The sequence below is a fragment of the Anomaloglossus baeobatrachus genome, chromosome 1, assembly GCF_048569485.1.
Source record: "Anomaloglossus baeobatrachus isolate aAnoBae1 chromosome 1, aAnoBae1.hap1, whole genome shotgun sequence".
NCBI classification, from domain to species: Eukaryota; Metazoa; Chordata; class Amphibia; order Anura; family Aromobatidae; genus Anomaloglossus; species Anomaloglossus baeobatrachus.
In genome coordinates this window covers 109,479,778-109,500,378 of record NC_134353.1, presented here as the reverse complement: position 1 = coordinate 109,500,378, position 20,601 = coordinate 109,479,778, and the positions used below count along the sequence as shown (strand labels likewise).

At 42.8% G+C, this 20,601-nt stretch overlaps 1 protein-coding gene across 1 annotated transcript in view; it reads left to right on the top strand.

The window, feature by feature from the left end:
- ARAP2 (ArfGAP with RhoGAP domain, ankyrin repeat and PH domain 2) overlaps window positions 1-20,601 on the top strand; it is a 494,936-nt gene that overhangs the window by 103,896 nt on the left and 370,439 nt on the right. The window contains exon 9 of the mRNA XM_075346952.1: window positions 6,835-7,007. Within this exon, the coding sequence (XP_075203067.1) occupies window positions 6,835-7,007 (173 nt within the window). The remainder of the gene's footprint in view (window positions 1-6,834; window positions 7,008-20,601) is intronic.

Below are 20,601 nucleotides of genomic sequence, written 5' to 3'. Positions count from 1 at the left end.
ACTACAAAGTAACAGCAGAGGGATGACAGCAGTGGCCAGAGAAAGGACAGAGGGAGATATCAGCACCACAGAGAACAGCGCTGGAGACAGGTGAGTATAGGTGTGCCTGATCTCCATGTACTATCATGGATAGCACATGGAGAACACACATGTGCCAGAATCACGGCACACAGAGGGCCAAATGCACCTTTAAAATGTCAGTGAAAAATGTGTGTGTTTTTTAGAGATGAGCGAACCGGTCGCAGTTTGGCTCGAGCTTGGTTCGTCGAACGGAGGTCTAGTTCGAGTTCGGTTCGGCGAACCACTCAAACCCATAGGAAACAATGGAAGGCAATCACAAACACATAAAAACACCTAGAAAACACCCTGAAAGGTGTCCAAAAGGTGACTCACAACACAAACACTTGGGAAAGAGACAAGGACATATACTCATGCGAAAACAAAAGAGCTGGACAAGGAAAAAGAGGAGGAGACACAGATATAGGCATGGCATGCCCTTCTAAAAAGATGTAAAACACCGCAAGGTGACTCAAAGCGGAGTCTACCTTTTTTCCAAAAATTGGGCCACACACCCCTTCAGTGGCAGCACTTGTGCCCCAGTTGTACACTTCACAGGTAGATTTGCATCAAGCAAATTCAAAATCCACAAGCATTTACTCTCCCCAGGATGACACAGGGGTAGTAAATTCCTTGTGTATCTATGACTTGTTCATTTTGATGAACGTTAGTCTGTCCACATTGTCACTGGACAGACACGTGCGCTTATCTGTCAGCACACACCCAGCAGCACTGAAGACACGTTCAGAGACAACGCTGGCAGCTGGACACGACAAAATCTCCAAGGCGTAAGTGGAGAGCTCTGGCCATTTTTCAAGCTTTGAAGCCCAAAATGAGCAAGGCTCCATTTGCAAAGTCATGGCATCGATGTTCATTTGGAGATACTCCTGTATCATCCTCTCCAGCCGTTGACTATGTGTTAGACTTGTTGTCTCTGTTGGCCTTGCAAAGGAGGGTCTAAAAAAATTATGAAAAGATTCAATAAAATTGCTGTTACCAGCACCAGATACAGTCCTACTGGTACGGGTACACTGTTGAAGATGACGAGACCGTCCCATGTTTGTCAAGTTACAACTGGGAGATTCACTCCCTGCACCTGCACGGTTGTTTGGTGGAAAAGCCGAGCTAAGATCGAGTAACAGCTTCTGCTGATACTCCTGCATACGTGCGTCCCTTTCTATGGCTGGAATTATGTCACAAAATTTGGACTTGTACCGGGGATCTAATAGTGTGGCAAGCCAGTAGTCATCATCACTTCTAATTTTGACAATACGAGGGTCATGTTGGAGGTAGTGCAACAAGAAGGCACTCATGTGTCTTGCGCAGCCATGCGGACCAAATCCACGCTGTGTTTGTGGCATAGAGGTGCTAACCGTTCTTTCTTCCTCTGACATCTCCCCCCAACCTCTTTCAACTGAAATTTGACCAAGCTCTCCCTCATCTGCTGAGTCTTCCATGTCCATGGACAGTTCGTCCTCCATTTACAAAGTCATGGCATCGATGTTCATTTGGAGATACTCCTGTATCATACTCTCCAGCCGTTGACTATGTGTCAGACTTGTTGTCTCTGGTGGCCTTGCAAAGGATGGTCTAAAAAATTATGAAAAGATTCAATAAAATTGCTGTTACCAGCACCAGATACGGTGCTGCTGGAACGGGTAGACTGTTGATGACGAGACCGTCCCATGTTTGTGAAGTTACAACTGGGAGATTCACTCCATGCACCACGGTTGTTTGGTGGAAAAGCCGAGCTAAGATCGAGTAACAGTTTCTGCTGATACTCCTGCATACGTGCGTCCCTTTCTATGGCTGGAATTATGTCACAAAATTTGGACTTGTACCAGGGATCTAATAGTTTGGCAAGCCAGTACTCCTCATCACTTCTAATTTTGACAATACGAGGATCATGTTGGAGGTAGTGCAGCAAGAAGGCGCTCATGTGTCTTGCGCAGCCATGTGGAATGAGTCCACGCTGTGTTTGTGGCATAGAGGTGCTAACCGTTCTTTCTTCCTCTGACATCTCCCCCCAACCTCTTTCAACTGAAATTTGACCAAGGTCTCCCTCATCCGCTGAGTCTTCCATGTCCATGGACAGTTCATCCTCCATTTCTTCATGTTCTCCTGCACCTTCCTCAACATTTTGCCTGCTACTATGCGCCCTTGTTGATCTTTGTCCCCCATGGTCCCATGCCTGCCGCCTTGGTGATGATGAACGTCTGCACCTTGGTGATGTTGTTGTCCCTTGCGCATATGAATCCTCCTGTAGTTCCTCTCCTTCCTGTTGTCCCACCCCCTGACTCCGAATAGTGTTTAGCGTGTGCTCCAGCATGTAAATGACTGGAATTGTCATGCTGATAATGGCATTGTCAGCGCTAAACATATTCGTCGCCATGTCGAAACTGTGCAGAAGGGTGCATAGGTCCTTGATCTGAGACCACTCCATCAGGGTGATCTGCCCCACCTCTTCATCTCGTTGGCCCAGGCTATACGTCATGACGTATTGCACCAGGGCTCGGCGGTGCTGCCACAGTCGCTGCAACATGTGGAGAGTCGAATTCCAGCGTGTCGGCACATCGCATTTCAGGCGATGAACCGGCAGACCGAAAGACTTCTGGAGCGATGCAAGTCGCTGAGCTGCGGCGGTTGAACGGTGGAAGTGAGCAGACAGTTTTCATGCCATCTAGGCTGGGATAGTGTGTTAAAAATTGCTGGACAACAAGGTTCAACATGTGAGCCATACAAGGCACGTGTGTTACCTTGCCCAGGCGAAGGGCCGCACCCAGGTTTGCAGCATTGTCACACACGGCCTTACTAGGCTGCAGGTTGAGTGGAGACAACCATTTACCAAACTCCGTCTCCAGAGCTGCCCACAACTCAGCCGCTGTGTGACTCTTACTTCCAAGACATTTCAAGCTAAAGACCACCTGATGCCGTTGCGCTCTGCTACCAGCATACTAATGAGGGGTGCGTGATTCCTTCTGCGCAGTGCGAACGCTGGTGGCCTGACCAGGCAGGCTTGGGGCGGAGGTGGAGGACCCAGACGAGGTTGAGGAGGCAGAAGCAGTGGAGGAACTTGGACAGACAGAGGATTGACGCCCAAGTCATGGGGATGGCAAGACTTGTGCAGCAGACCCTTCACCATCTATCACCATAGTTACCAAGTGCCCAGTCAGCAACATGTAACGTCCCTGTCCATGCTTACTGGTCCAAGTATCGGTGGTGAAATGCACCCGTTCACACACCGTTTCTCAGGGAAGCGGTGATGTGTGCGATATGCCGGTGTAGCGCAGGCACACCTTTCTTAGAGAAGTAGTGGCAACTGAGCATCTGGTACTGGGGCATAGTGACAGACATAAGGTCTCTAAAATCCTGTGTGTCCACCAGGCGGAAAGGCAGCATTTTTTTATCCAAGAGCTTACAGAGGGATAAAGTCAACCTCTTAGCTTTGTCATGGGTCGCAGGAAATGGCCTTTTATTTGTCCACATCTGAGGGACAGAGATCTGGCTGCTGTTTAGATGGGGGTGAGTAGGGTGTCCCTGGAAAAATGCAGGTTTGTGAGGAAAGTGCAGGCATAGACATATTGCCTTCATCCAATGTTGGTGCTAACGATGTCTGAGAGAGCTGTACACACGCACTTGTTTCCCCTTCCAAACCAACTGACGACCTACCAAGCAAACTGCCTGTTGGGGTTACAGTGGTGGAAGTTGTGCATGGAAAACCAGGTGTGACAGCTGTCCACACAGTCCTAGAGGATGAAGAGCGCGCGGATGCACTGGAAGGGGCAGGTGGTGGATGGTCCGCTCCGCTATGCCGCATTGCAGCATGGTGAGCTTCCCACTGGGACATATGATATTTATTCATGTGACGATTCATGGAAGAAGTTGTCAAACTGCTGAGGTTTTGTCCTCTACTAACAGATTCCCGACAAGTTTTACAGATCACATGATTTGGACGATCCTTTGCAAGGTCAAAAAATGACCAGGCTAGGCAAGGCTTAGAGGACATGCGACCTGCTGAGCCACCCCGACTAGTGCTCAGAGGCAGAGTGGTGGCTGAGGATGCAGTTGTAGACGTGCTACCAGTACTCCTCCTCTGTCCAAGAAGGAGGAAGGTAACTTCGTCGTCAGTTGCATCCTCCTCCACCGCCTCTGTTGAATTCCTCGAGTGCCTGACTGTGGGTTGACAGTAGGTGGGATCTAGAACTTCCTCATCAAGCGTTGTGTTTGCACTCCCCTCACCCTCAGACCAAGCCTCTTCCTGCCCTGACCGAATATTTAAGTTGTCATCCCAATCTGGTATCTGCGTCTCATTATCATCAGTATGTTCCTCATTGTCTATTACAACAGGTGTTACAGTTTGTGAAAAAGGGTCAACATTATGCTCAGAAACTTGGTCATCACGGCCTGAATCTGAGTCACAAAGGTTCTGGGCATCACTGCAGACCATTTCCTGGTCTGTACTCACTGTAGCTTGGGAGCAGACCTCTGATTCCCAGGCTATAGTGTGACTGAACGGCTCTGCAGACTCCGCCATCTCTGTTCCACCATACTGTGCAGGGCGGATGGAGACTTTAGAGCTGGGAGAAAGCAAGTGTGACTAATGGCTTAGTAAAAAATGAGCTTGAGGGTGCAATGCAGAGGTGCTGGAAATAGCTTGGCACCAGTGGGACACTAATGAAGTCCAACAGCCACTTTTAGGATGCCACTAACTGGCAGCACTCTGCAATTAAAATGGCTTTGCTAAAAAGGGCAGGAGTGTACAGTGTCCGGGTTGTGGGTCAGTGTAGAGGAAAGGAAGCCTCACTGTTAATCCTTCCTAATGGTGAAATGCAGCAAGGAAGTCCCTGAGCTTAGTTACACAGACGCTGTTATCTGTAGCTGTTAAAAACTGTTTCCACGGACCTGACTGTTACCTTTGGCTCTGAGCCAGCTGTACTTAGCCCTTAAAAGGGCTGAAAGAAACTTCTATCCCTATTCTGTATTGCGCTGTGTGTTGAGCATACACAGCAGGATCGGCGGCAGGAGCTGCGTCTGCGGTGACTGTCACCCAGAAGCAGAAGGCAGATAATGGCATCCAGATGGGCAGATGGCCATATTTATAATGCAGGGACATGTGACATGGACAGACTGACACATGCCCTTGCTTGTCTGGCAAAAAGTCCACTTAGCTGTGTGTGTGTCTGGGATTGGCTGACATGCTGGCCCGCCCCACTACACGTGTGCTTAGGGAAGGAAGGAGAAAAAAAATGGCGATCGCCATTATCCCAGCAGCAGTGATCTGAACGAGTAGTCACCGCACACTGTACGCTGAAATTTCATAATAGTGTGAGTCACAGAGTGACTTACACTATTACAGCGAAAAGCCAGCTAGTAATTAGTTTGGCTTTTTGCTGATAGAACCTTTCTCGAACGTAACTCGAGCTAACAAACTTTTAGCAAAAAGCTCGAGTTCTAGTTCGATCTAGAACAGCCCCCAAAATCACTTGAACCACGAACTGGAGAACCATGAACCGCGCTTAACTCTAGTGTTTTTGACTGATGTGTGAACAAGGCCTTAGAAGACAGTTCAGGCTGATTAACACAAGTGACACCTGACTTTCAGACAGGGGGCTCACCTCCTGATAGTGCTCCATACACTTGTGTAATAGTCTGTCATGTATCAGGAAGGATTTCAGAAGTAGTGGCATATGGAGCATTTATGGCATATTGATAAGATATAAATGTCCTGGGGATCGAGGCTTCGGCATTGACTCTCAGCAATTGTCGTACATCCTTTCTAGTAGAGTAGCTCATTCTCCGCAACCTCTGTTTTCCTGATATCCCACATTGGAGCCCCATTCTTGAGATGAATGCAGACCTCAGCTATAAAACCAATATTTATTGGTCATTTATGGAATATCCTAGAGATATGTGATAAATATCCAAGATCGGTTTAAACCTTTAACTCAATACTAAATTACCCTTTAGGTATAGTTTTACTTTAAATTAAATAACCATCTCCATTACTCATGAGTCACAACCTTTCCTCAATCGTATAATAGTATGAGTTGGGTTGTTTACTTATTTTTTTTTTTTTTTTGCTATCACTTATTTTCCATTGTAGATTGTGTTTGTCTTGGACTATAGCCTCCAAAATGTAAATACATAAAGAAATAAGTGAAAAATACAGAATCCGGCTGGAGATGATTACATTGCCTCTCTTGGAAATAGAATTACTCATGCAAACACACTATGGATGCATGAAAAACAAAATCCATTTCCCATCTATTGCATCTCTCATGTCTTCATGAATGAAAAATGATATGCTGCTGCAGGTCTCCTAGGTACATTACACATCAAGCCATAACTGATAATATATATTTTATAGCAATAGACCCGGCTGGTGCAAACATTTACATGTTACTTAGATCTATGACACAACTAGAATATGATCTCTTTTATATTGTATTTGCTTCCTTGGAGTTTTATTCAGACCTATTCTACATTATTGCACTATTTTACTCTTCGGTAAAGACAATCATTGGTTTGTACAGAGACAATAAAATATTTTACAAAAGGTGGTAAGTCTTATCTAATACATCATTCCAGTTTCTATTTCTTCACTGTACCTGACGGAGAGGTCACCTTTATACTAACCAGGTAATCAGCGCAAAGAGCTGCGGAAAAGAGATATTCTATAGACTTAGTTTGTCATTTGGGCCAACCCATGAATCATAATGTGGTTCTTCATAGCGAGTTATCCTACATCAGTAATTAATAATACATTTTTCTTTATAGGACACAGAAATATCTGGATAAAAACATTGGAAGACGCATTAAGAATCCAGGCGGAGAGGAATCCCGTGCTCTGCGCTGGTGATAAAAGTGGATACCTTGAATTACGGGGATATAAAAGCAGAATTTTTACTATTGCAAATGGAAGCAAATTATGGCTCAGCAAAAGCAAACAGGTACATGTAAGAGTAATGCATTTTATTTTCAACCTGCCAAAGTCTGAAACTTTAACTCCAAGTTGAAAGATACTAGCTCGGTTTCGCTCTGCTGGATTAAGCCCCCTTCACACCAGTATGTATGGCGTCCGTTTTCACGGACATACGCAGACCAATTAAAATCAATGGGTCTTAGTATATATTTGTGTTTTGACATGGACTGTGTGTCCATGTAGAGCAGATACGTGTCCTTGTGCTCCACTCGGCAACATGTCCGTTTTTTCCAGTAGACGGGTTTCACATGGACCGCACACTGATGTGATCACATACCGGAAAAAAGCTGGAGGGAAAAGATCGCAATATGATCTTATCCAGTAACAAGGAATAAAAGTAATAGGGAATATACTCACATTACATCTGGTTGTGTGATGCAAAACATAATAAAGCCTGTAACCAGATGCTGCAGAGTCCACATGCTAAGAAGTATGTGTGTATATATATATACACACATATACTTCTTAGCATGTGGACTCTGCAGCATCTGGTTACAGGCTTTATTATGTTTTGCATCACACAACCAGATGTAAAATCAATCAGTATAAAATATTATATATATATATATATATATATATATATATATATATATATATATATATATATATATATATATATATATATATATATATATATATATATATATATATATATATATATATATATATATATATATATATATATATATATATATATATATATATATATATATATATATATATATATATATATATTATAATATAATATAATATTTTATACTGATTGATTTTCTGATGAAGAAGTGGGGTAACACTTCAAAATGCGCTGAATTAAACCATTTGCATTATACCTCTCCTGGATGTATATCATATCTCCAGCAGTTCCACATTTACAATGTTCCTGAGTGATGTTTGACATACTGGAAAAAACACGTGTCTTTGAGATAAAATTATTTTCTATACTCACCTGGCTCCAGCGATGCTGTTTTCGGCATTGCTGTCACTTGCTTCTGGGCCCGCTCATTATGCTCATGCATATTTACTGCATCAAGGAGCCGCGCCGGAGACAGCAGCAATGGGGACAGGTAAGTATTCTGTTAGCTATCACGGATGTTTGCCAAAATCATAGTACACAAATGGCCATACGCACCTTCAACACGTCAGTGAAAAACGTGTGTGTTTTGCACAGACGTGTGAAAAAGGCCTTACATGGTAACAAATGAGATATCATAACATAAAAAAACAAATGTGATTTGACATCTTGTCATTGGTCAAAAGCTTTTAGAATGTTAAGTTATTTTAATCTTGTTAAACCCCTTTACGCCATGGCCATTATCCATTTTTTTTTTCCTCTCTCCATCTTCCAAGAGCCATAACGTTTTTATTTTTCCTTTAATATAGCCATATGAGGGCTTGTATTTTGGGGGATGAGTTGTACTTTTGAAAGAATCTATTCATTTTATCATTTAGTGTACTACAAGATGGGAACAAAAATGCAAGCGTGGTGAAATTGCAAAAAGATTGCAATTCCACAAGGTTTTTTTAGTTCTTCTATTTACAATGTTCAGAAAACGGTAAAACTTACATGGCAGTATGATTCTTCAGGTCAGTATGAATACATAGATACCAAACATGTATAGTTTTCTTTCAATTTAAATAGTGAAAAATATATTCAGACGCTTGTAAAAAGAAAATAAATAAATTTGCTTGTAGTACCACTTTCCGAGAACTGTAAAGTTTTCATTTTACAGGATTTGGGGCTATGTCATGGTTTATTTTTTTGTGCCATGAGCTGATGTTTTTATTTTGATGTAGATAATATGTTTTGATTGCCTCTTATTGCATTTTATTGCAATGTTGCCAAGGCCAAGAAAACATAATGATGGATTTTTTAATTTTTTTTTCATTACGCTGTTTATCAGTCATATTAATTTATTTCAAATTTTGATAGAACAGACATTTCTGGATACAACAATACCAAATATGTGGTTTTTTTTTTATTATTTTTTTTTTATTCGAGGATAATGAAAAAAAACACGGTATCGGCTGCGCTGCTAGGAAAGTTCATATGTCTATGAACTTTCCTAGCAGCGCAGCCGATACCGTGTTTTTTTTCATTATCCTCAAATCTCTCATCTCCTTGCTGGAGTTCACAGGGCTGCTGCAGCTAATCTAAGATTTGCCTGAATCCATCTACGCTTCTGAAGGGCCGGTGAGTCACCGGCATCGTGTTTACGGGTCCATCCATCCCAGAGGAGGAGCTGCAGCCTAACGCTGGTCTGGCAGCTGAGCTCTCCACATGGGTTATCGATCGCGTGAGCGGCCGCCCGGGCTGGAAATCTTGCGGGCGTGAGAGGACGAGATCCCCGCTGATGCCATAGTGGTACACCCTGTATTTCCCTTCGGCTGTTTCCCCAGTGTTGTACCTGATGTACAACAGGATCAGGTGAGTGTGTCCATCACACTGCTTGTAAAAAAAATTTTTTATCATTGGATTTTACACAGGAGCGCGCCCCCCCTTTTTTCTTTTATCTTATTTTTTTTATTCATGAAACAAAAGAAAGGTGATTTGAACTTTTGTGGGATTTTTTCTAAAACTTTTTTTTTCTGTTTTCATTGTATTTTCTAGTCCCTTAGGGGACTTAAGGCTATGACCATCGGATTAGTTGTACTGTTCAGTGCTTGGCATCAGCACTGCTAGGTACAGCAGAAACAATCTTCTCCTTTGAATACCAGCTCGAAGCCATTCTTCACAAGAAGTTCGTCATCCTAGACCCAGGGGTGATCAGGTGATCCCTGGCTGTCATGACAACCCACCTGCACCCCGCGATCACGTCATGGGGCCACCGATGGGAGCGGGGAATGATGGGCTTCCTGCCAGTGCATGGTAAACTCCGCTGTCACAGATTTAACCCAACTGTGGCTGTTAGAGGCACATGTCGGCTGATCAGATCAGCTGACATGTGCAGGGAAAGATGCAGGCTCTACGTGTGATCCCGCATCAAAGCCAAGGCAATAATATAAGATGTACCACTGTGACTGTAAGGGGTTAAAAAACAGGTCAACAAGTCAAAAATGGCAAATATTTGCTGCTATCCTATTTTCACTGCCATTTTTTTATTTCTTTTTTAAAATCCACCCATACAGTTAGACACATACATATATATATATATATATATATATATATATATATATATATATATATATATATATATATATATATCTCTATGATATTTTTTTTTTTATTTAGTGAAGATACTCCAAGATGGTATTTTTCACTGGATTTCCTGGGTACGTGTCTATAGGCTGCTTTGAATATTCATCTTGTGTTCAATGCCCCCTTGAGCAAGAAATAAATACATTTATATCTTTGGAATCATTATGGTGGATTTAAAGCAAAAAATATTAGAATATTCAGCCGGGCTGCTAGAATAAAATAAAAGCTGAAGCTGGACACTTTTTACATAGTGACCAGTCCTTTTTAAGTGAAATAACCTTTTATAACAAAACATGTTGTGACTTATGAGTCATGATAACCTTTGCTAAATCTGTAGTTCCCTAAGATTTGGCACATAAGCATTCTTCATCTCTTCTTGTTTGCACTTGAGATGATCATAATTATTGTCCTTAGTTCATTGTCCATATGTAACAAATGTGGTGGTAGGTAAGATAACATTCCGAGGAAGGGGCTATGTACAAATCTAACACAGAGACATTTGGCTTCCTTGCTTTATAGCACATCTGTAGATCAATTGGCTGGAAGGTCTATTAACATCCCCTGAGGTCTGTGCATAGGGTATTTTTACAATATGTAGCTGTAGATTAATTCCCCAGAACATGGATCTCTATCTACGTAAATTAGCTTTTACGGGTCACAAGTGTATATTTAAAGGGAATATTTTATTAAAGGGAACCGGTCACCAGATTTGAGGTTTAAACCAAAACTTGCACCTTAAGCATTGGCAGTGCTGCATTCCATAAAGGTGCATGTTATCCTCTGACCTTTCAAATACCTTTTTATATTCTCCCATGCTGTATATAAATCTTTGGGTATTGTCCGATCGGCATCCTTGGTTGTGGCTCCTGTCCCTCCTCTCCACGCTGATAGCCATGGTCTTGTGATGACTAATGTGAATGATGTCTCCACTGCCATCCACGTCGCCTGGTTAAAGCCTGCGTCAGAGTTTGCTCTACCCTGCTACGGGCAAAGTTGAATACATAGGTGCGCATGCACAAACTGGCGAGGTGTGAGGTGTGAGATTTTGACTGGGCATGTGGATGCCGTAGGAGGCATCATTCACATCAATCATGATTACAGGACAATGATCCGCACTGAGAGGAGAGACCGGAGCCGCAACCAAGGACGCCCATCGGACTGAAGCCAAAGATTTACTTGAGGCAAGAAAATACAAAAAGGTATTGTGGGGTGTACAGGTGGAGTGAGGGGATAACATGTACCTTTATGGAATACAACACAGGCACTGATGAAGATGCTAGTTTTGGTTTATACATGAAAAATCTACTGACAGGTGCCCTTTAATAAAACAGTGATATTCCCGCATAGGTACTAATACAACAATAAAATATAATTCTGGTCTTGTGATAATCCAATGTGCCAGCATTAAGAAAACTCTTTTTCAAGAGACTTACAAATCATCCTTGAAATGCATTGGGGCATGTTGGAGTATTTGTATGTGTCTTCAAGTCTTATACATTGAATTATTACAAGTCAGGCATCAGCTTTACTGGTATCCGTTTTAGAACTGTTCAACTGGCTTCTTAAGGCTGCTTTACATGCAGCGACATCACTAGCGATGTCGCTTGTGAAAGCACCCGCCCCCATCGTTTGTGGGTCATGGGCAAATCGCTGCCTGTGGCGCACAATATCGCCAGTACCCGTCACACGTACTTACCTTCCTAGCTACGTTACTGTGGGCAGCGAATAGCCTCTTTTCTAAGGGGTGGTTCGTGCGGTGTCACAGCGACGTCACACAGCAGGCATCCAATAGAAGCGGAGGGGCGGAGAGCAGCCGCATGAAAGTCACGCCCACCTTGTTGCCGGCAGGATGCAGGTATGTTGTTGTATGTCGTTCCTGGGGTGTCACACGTAGCGATGTGTGCTGCCTCAAACGACGAACAACCTACATCCAGAACAAGCAAAGATATTATGGAAATGAACGACATATCAACGATAAGGTGAGTATTTTTGTTCCTTTGCGATCGTTCGTACGTGTCACAGGCAATGACAATGCTAACGAGGCCGGATGTGCGTCATGAATTCCGTGACCCCAACGACATTTCGTTAGCGATGTCGTTGCGTGTAAAGGGGGCTTTAGTGTAGATACAGTATACAGCTATATATAACATATATGTTGTGTAGCTATGTAAATTTAGAATTTAGTGTAAAGTACAAAGATCATTTTGTACAGCAAGGCGAAGTTCACATGTTTAGTAATCATCCGTTAGAAAGGATCCAGCAGCAATTCATTGTTAAAAAAGTTGTGCAAGTTATGGAAGATTTACTGGAGATGGGAAATTAGCCTAAGAACAATGAGTAAAATAAGTTTTGACCATATGAGAAAGCGGTGAAAAACTCTAAAGTCACACCTGCCTCCAAGGGTGAAGATGCACGCCACCTTTCTGGTAGCATCTCAGTGTTTCATTCTGGTCTATCTGAGAAAAATATATATTGTGCCATAATAATTTGGACTTTTTATATGCATTTTATTGCAAAAAAAAGGTCTTATCTGGTTTTTGATACTTTATTAAATATTTGCACTTTGTTTTTTTGTTGATTTTTTTTTTTTTTTTTTTTTTACAAATTCACCACACTTGGAATTTTTCTTCCCTTTTTCCAGTACAATATATGGTAAAATTAATGGTGTTTCCAAAAGTACAAGTCATCTCGCAAAAAAATTAAGCCATGATATGGCTATATTGACATAACAATAAATAAATATGGCTCTTGGAACAAGTGGAGGAAAAAACTAAAGCGCAAAAACGGGAAAATAGCCATGGTGTGAAAAGGGTTAAGGATTCGCTTTAGTGTGCTGTTTTTCAACACTCCTTTTAAGCAGTGGCAAGTATTTCATCTTTCGGGCACTTGGAGACAACAAATCCACTATGTGGCTCCTATTACATTTTCTACTAGCTTGTCAAACGTTAGTGGGTGGGGAAGTTTTGTAAAAAAATTTTAGTATGAGGAAAAACACCATCCTCTGCTGTTTTAGAAAGGTAAACCCAGTACCATAATTTATATTTTGATGTTATTTTGAAATATGTGGGCTCCTGTTTTTTTTATGTACACACTTTTACCACAGGTTTTCTTAAGTGTTATCCTCTACTTTCTAGCATCATTAATGTGCCTAAAGCCCGCTTTACACGCTGCAATGTATCTTACAATGTGTCGGCGGGGTCACGTCGTAAGTGACACACATCCGGCATTGTAAGGTACTCTGCAGTGTGTGACAGGTACATGCAATTGCGGTAAAACGTTCATCGCAAACACATCGTACCTTTCTCTAGAATTGCACGTCAGATTATTCATCGTACCCGGGCTAGCACACATCGCAGCGTGTGACACCCCGGGAACGATGAACGGATCTTACCTGCCTCCTGCGGCTCCCGGCCAGCAATGCGGAAGGAAGGAGGTGAGCCGGATGTTTTACGTTCCGCTCAGCTCCGCCCATCCACATCTATTGGCCGGCTGCTGCGTGATGTCGATGTGACGCTGAATGTCCCTCCCACTCCAGGAAGTGGACGTTCGCCGCCCACATCGCGGTCGTATGGACGGGTAAGTACATGTGACGGGGGTTAATCGTATGTGCGGCACGTTCAACAAATTGAACGTGCCGCACGTATGATGGGGGCGTTGCAAATCGCATACGAGATCGTATGCGAAATCGCTATGTGTAAAGCAGCCTTTAGGCTATGTGCGCACTAGAAATTAACTTTTTGTTAAGGGAAAAACTGGACCCTCTGAAAGATTCCCGCACCTGCGGTAAAGAACCGCACCAAAACCGTAACTAAATCCGCATGCGGTTTTTCTGCGGTTTGGATGCAAATTTACCGTGGTTTTTCCGCAGGTTGGTCCCTGCGGATTTTTACCATTTATCTATGGCAAAAGCCACCTGCGGAAAAGAAGTGACATGTACATTAATTCCGCAACGGAAATTCCGCGAGTAAATCCACAGGTATAAAAAAAACGCAGTGTGCGCACAGCATTTTCTATATCCATAGGTTTTTCTGGGGAATGACTGCGGAAATGTTAGAAACATTGTCTACAGCAAATCCGTGGTAAAATCCGTGGTAATTCCACAGCGTGCGCACATGGCTATAGTGGTGAAAAAAAAAAAAAGTCAACCTACTGATCATCCATACTCCACACGGTGTCCCCCCAATGGTCTCCTGGATTTGTCTTCCGATGGGATGGGAAGAATAGGCATCAGGAAACCACTGAAACTCGTCTGTGGTCACTGATTAGTTGTGGACACAATTCATCTGAGAAAAAAAAAATAGTGGTATCAATGTTCCCAATTTTACAGGCCCTTTTCCTTGCTGTGCTCATTCCTACCCACTGAATAAGATTTTTTGCTGGCTTCGTCCCATTTCCTTTGTCTTGGTATATGGCTTTCTGAGAGGTTACTGCAGAACCTGTGAGATTTTCCAGGTCTTCAATGAGTCTGAATACTTCCCCTTAGGGCAGAGTCACACTTGCATATGACTTACATGCCTGCAATGTGAGAAAATCTCGCGTTGCACTCGGCCCCATGTAAGACAATGCTGCAGCTCAGATCTGCGAATTTTACTCGGCCCTAAATGGACTGAGGAAAAAAAAATCACAACCTGCTGCGATTATCTGCGAGAGCTGTGTCACTCGCACCCATACAAGTGTATGGGTGCGAGAGAAACATCGGACTGCACTTGGATGTTATTCCAGTGCAGTGCGATATACACACAGGCTGACAATGGAGGAGATGGGGGGACTAACCCCTCCCCCTCCTCCGCAGCGCCCGCCCTCTCCTCCACAGCTGTGACCCGATCAGTCGCATGACACTCGGACCACACTCACAGCAGAGCCTGAACCGGAGGTCATTAGCATATTGCATCCATTGCTCTCGCATCGGATGCCATACACTAATGTGATCCCAGCCTAATACTGAGAGCCCCTTGGATTTTTAAGATTAGGCTTGTTTATTAAACATGGAATCATGAAAATATGACCTATATTTGAGTATTGGAGGGGGAGACTTGTCAGTAATGTCTATGGACAAGTTTTGTTAAAGGAAATCTCTCAGCAAGTTTTTACTATTCATTATGTGAGCAGCATAATGTAGTTGTTGAGATCCTAAATCCAGGAATGTGTCACTTATTAAGCTGTGTGCTGTAGTTTCAATACAATCAGTGATTTATCAGCAGGCGATTATCACTGAAGTACCTGGTCTTATATGCAGAGCAGTCAAGTTAATCTGTGTAACTCCTCCCCCACCACTGATTAGCAGCTTGCTCACAATGCACCGTGCAGACGAGTCAGGGGTATTATGAACAACTAATCAAACCAGTCAGTCTCTGGCGTTCCCACCATTTGCCTCATGCAGTGCAGCACATCTCCTTCACATAGAGTTAAAATGATTGTTGATTGTGACCAGTGGATTATTGGTCCTCCTCCTTTTCAATGGCTGTACGAAGTGGCTAGATATTGGCATGAACATGAACACGCTGTTGTATGTGCCAATCCAGAGCATCCAATGACTTGGAAGTTTTCAGCTTCTAAGAATTGTGTATAGATATTGTAACATGCTCCATGTTACAATATCTATACACAATTCTTAGAAGCTGAAAACATAATTCATTGTCACGCTAGGTACGGGGGAAGTACCAAGCGAATGGTGAAAAGGGCTGAGTAACCCGGGCGAAGCTGTGATAAGCAGGTGGAACCAGTAATTCCTTCAGGCTGACTTGTGAGGGTGGCTACTAACTCGTCTTCCTAGCCCTTGTGTTTTTGTGGTGACCCAGACTTGTAGTCCTACGGGGTCACCCAGGGAAGTTGCTTCTGCCTCTTCTCCACTTTTTTTACCGGTCTGCTTGTAGCCTGAACCAGGTCACGCCGGCTGCTTGCCTCTTGTGAACTATGGGCCCTCTCGTTGCTACGTGGCTCCGGACTCTCTGGTGTTATGGTGGAGGGTATGAAGTACCCCCACCTGCAGGTTTGGCAGGCCAAGTGAATGGGACCCTGTGCTGGGGACCTGTAACCCCGTGTGGCCTGGTCCTCTACTGGCAGTCCCTGTACTCAGCCACCCCTTTGCACTCCAGCCTTGGGTGGATTTTGAGCGGCACTACAAGGTGACCATTCTCCTCTGTCAGTAACCTCTGCATCTGCGGTGTCTGACTAGTGACAGCCTCCAGGTTTCCTCCTTGCGACTTCTCTCCCTGAACTTCACTTCAGACTGACTCACTACTTCCTCCCCTCTGTGCCTGCCTCCGCAACTTAGCAACCAGCCTCTCTACCACACCCCTTGAGTGGAGATGGAGGTCACGCCCCCTCCTGGATTCCCCAGGGGTCCCTTCAAAGGTTAATGTGGGAGACCTGATTATTATGCGCCTGAGTAACCACACCTTGGTCAGCCTTCTGGATTACCTGTGTTGTACTGCCCCCAGCATGGGTGCAGTACTCAGTGGTTCCTGACCAGGTCAGGGGCGCCACAAATGCACTGGTGTTTATTGTCCATAACATATGCCTGCCTATAGAATAATCCCACTGCCACCATGGGCTACTCATCACAAAACTGATATCCGCTCACCTACACAATTCCAAAGACATAGTCTGTCATCTGCCCTGCACAGTGAAAATGGGATCATCCGTGAAGAGAACACCTCTCCAACATGCCAGCTGCCATCAATTGTGAGCTTTTGCCCACTCAATTTGGTTATGATTATAAAGTACAGTCAGGTGGAGACTTCAATGAGGACAACGGACATGGAGACACGCTTCCCTGAATTGGTTTGACAGTTTGTACAGAAATTCTTTGGTTATGCACTGATTGTTGCAGCAGATGTCGGGGTGGTTGGTCTCCGATGATCTTGGAGGTGAAGATCCTGGATGTAGAGGTCCTGGTTGGTGTGGTTACACGTGGTCTGCGGTTGTGAGGCCAGTTGGATGTACTGTCAAATTATCTGAAATGACGGAGGTGGCTTATGAAAGAAAAAGAAACATTCAATTCACAGGCAACAGATCTGGTGGACATTCCTGCTGCCAGCAAACCAATTACATGCGTCCTCAAAACTTGTGACATCTATGACATCATGCTGTATGATAATACTGTATATTTTCTAGTGGCCTTTTATTTTGGCCAGCCTAAGGCACACCTGTGCAATAATTATGTTGTGTAATCAGAATCTTGAGATGTCTCACCTGTGAGGTGGATGGATTATTTCAGCAAAGGAGAAGTGATCACTAACACAGATTTAGACAAATTTGTGAACAATAGTTGAGAGAAAAAGGCTTTTTTGTGTACATAGAGAAAGTCTTAAGGCTGCTTTACACTCAGCGATGTCGCTGGTGAAAGCACCCGCCCCTGTCGTTTGTGCATCATGGGAACATTTCTGCCCGTGGCGCACAACATCGCTAGGTCCCGTCACACGGACTTACCTACCTAGCGACGTAGCTGTGGCCGGTGAACCCCCTCCTTTCTAAGGGGGCGGTTCGTGCAGCGTCACAGCGACGTCACATGGCAGCCGTCCGATAGAGGCGGAGAGCAGCCGAAAGAAAGTGACGCCCACCTCATTGCAAGAGGACGCAGGTATGGTGTTGTTCCTTGTTCCTGGGGTGTCACACGTAGTGATGTGAGCTGCCTCAGGAACGACGAACAACCTGCGTCCTGCGATAGCAACAATATTTGGGATTAGAACGACGTATCAACGATAAGGTGAGTAATTTTGATCGTTAGCGGTCGTTCGTACGTTTCTCACGCAACAACGTCGCTAATGAGGCCGAATGTGGGTCACGAATTCCGTGACCTTGACATCTCATTAGCGATGTCGTTGCTTGTAAAGCCCCCTTTAGATCTTTGAATTCAGCTGACGAAATATAAAGCAAAAACAAATGTGTTGCACTTATATTTTTATTCAGTGCAGCCATTAATATATTAACAATTCATATTTAGACAATAACAAATATACCCTGCTCTGTGTTGCCCCCTTTAATTACTATTAAAACATATTCACATTGCTCTGTTAATGTCTCCTTCCTTAGTCCTCTGGTGCAATGTCTAAGAACTCAATAGTTCAGTTTTTAAGACGTAACATGAAGTTCTGTTTTATCACCAGCAGAGGGCAATGTTGTCTTAAAAACTGGAAACTAGTTGGACGCAATAACCCTGAAAATTCACAAAGGGATGAGCTAATACTCTTCTTATATTGGCACTCACATCCATGCTAGAACTACTCCCATTGTGATTTATAGAGCTTTATTATGACTGCAGTGCTAAAACTTACCTAGTGTTAAAATAAGAACACATCACACTGAATTCTATTAACTCCAGTTCAGAAAAAAGTGACTCCATATAGTGTTTTTTTCTTTTTTTTAAAGATTTTCTCAAACACTTCTAATGAAATGTAAATCACCGTTACATTTACACCTATGTGTTAACAATAACTTCCTGGTCATAAATATAAGAATATGTGAGTTGATTGTAATATAGTCAGAAATAGCAAATTCCAGAACCAAACAAAACTGTCAAAAAACATACCTGGCAATAATATTTTATGCATTATAAAGCAAAGTATAGCTTTATTCCAAAAGCTGTGATGCAAAAACAATCATCATTCATCATCCATCTATCATCTATCATCCATCATCATCTTCATAAAATAGAATAACCTTTTTACATTTTAGATATCTCTTGCATGCCGTCACATACATATATAACAATGGGTCATACAAATCCTACATTTACCACACCGGAACACTAGGTAGAGGTAGAGCAACAACTAGATAATGTGTTACATGTATTTTTGCTATGTATTTGTTACCAATGAAAATAATGAAGAATGTAACTCCTTGTCAGATGGCAAATTAAAATTGATATGGTTGGGGGTCAGTATGATCATTCCTTCTGATTTCTCAGGAATGCAGCAACAGATAAAAGATACAAAGGTGTTGATAGATTTAAGTTTAAAAAAAATTGCATGCCCATGTGAGCTGTTTAGGAAGGGGGCTGACAGGGAGGAGGCTCCTAAATATCTTACATGCAAGTTTTTGAAAGCTAAATCTATGCAGCTACAAAGAGGATGTAATGGTGTCAATTGATTTAGCTTTCGACAGCCTGCATTCCCATATAAAAGGGTTTCAGGAGGTTAATCTTACTGACCGTCAGCCTAATGTTCCAACAATCATAAAGGCAAAGTTCACATTTCTATTTCCACTTCCATTTGTCTGTCTGGTTTATCAAGGTGAATTTATATGAAAAATGCATATATTTAATTATTCAAACCTATAACCAAATAGTCATAAGCCCACCATAGTAAAGAATTAGATTCATTGATTTAACATACACAATAGCAGTACAACATATACAATAAAAGTCATAGTGCTGGTGAGTACAAATGAGAACACCAAGATACAGATCAAACTAACACAGGGTAGAGATAAAGTGCACATGCATATTAGCAGCAAGTGTACTCAGTTGCACAGAAGGGGACACTTACCCATAATAAAGTGCACATGCATAATAGCAGCAGAAATACTCATCTCCAAAGTAGGAAACACTCACCCATAATACACTGGAATCTATAAAGTGGTGCACCTCCAGGACCCTGACGCACGTTTCGTGTGAGCTTCTTCGGGGGAGGGGGTCATTATGTTTTAATTATTGATGGAAATGGAAGTGGATGGCCCCCATTCATTATTATGTGGTCTATGACTGTGATCCTGGGAAGACGTTTGAGACTTCAAAGCATGTTGATTGAATAAACCACTGTTTTTATTGCATACTATATTGTCTTAACCCCTGTGAAGCAACACTGGACTTAACCACATTCCATTTTGCGTCTTTTTAAAAAGAAAGCAAAAGCTATAAAAACCCTTTTGTTTGCATCAGTTATGCCATGGATCCATTTTGCACATGAATTCCATTTGTCTGTTTTGGTAAATGATACACACTAGCAAATTTAATATGCAAACAGAAATGAGAACTTGAGCTTAAATATACGTGACAGTTGAGGACCGTTTTAGATTTTGCACTAGGGCTTAGAAGCTGCACGTTATGCACTGCCTAGACCAATCCACTATCTATGTGATGGTACTTAGCTGAACTTAAAAAAACAGTGTAAGTAGATGTAATCCTTGCTTGTTGGAACCACTGGGACCCAAGTATCATGTCCTGCTATATGCTAACCAACTATAGTATTGGCATGCCATGACAGCACCAGAACAATTAGTTTGCCTTCAACCAGATGTATCACTGAGAAAATAAAACAGTGCAATAATGCATAAGCAGTAATAATGTTTAACAAATTAGTTTAAATGAGAACAGGTCAATCAATAGTCCAGGTGACTGTAAAACACCTTACAATATATTTTATGA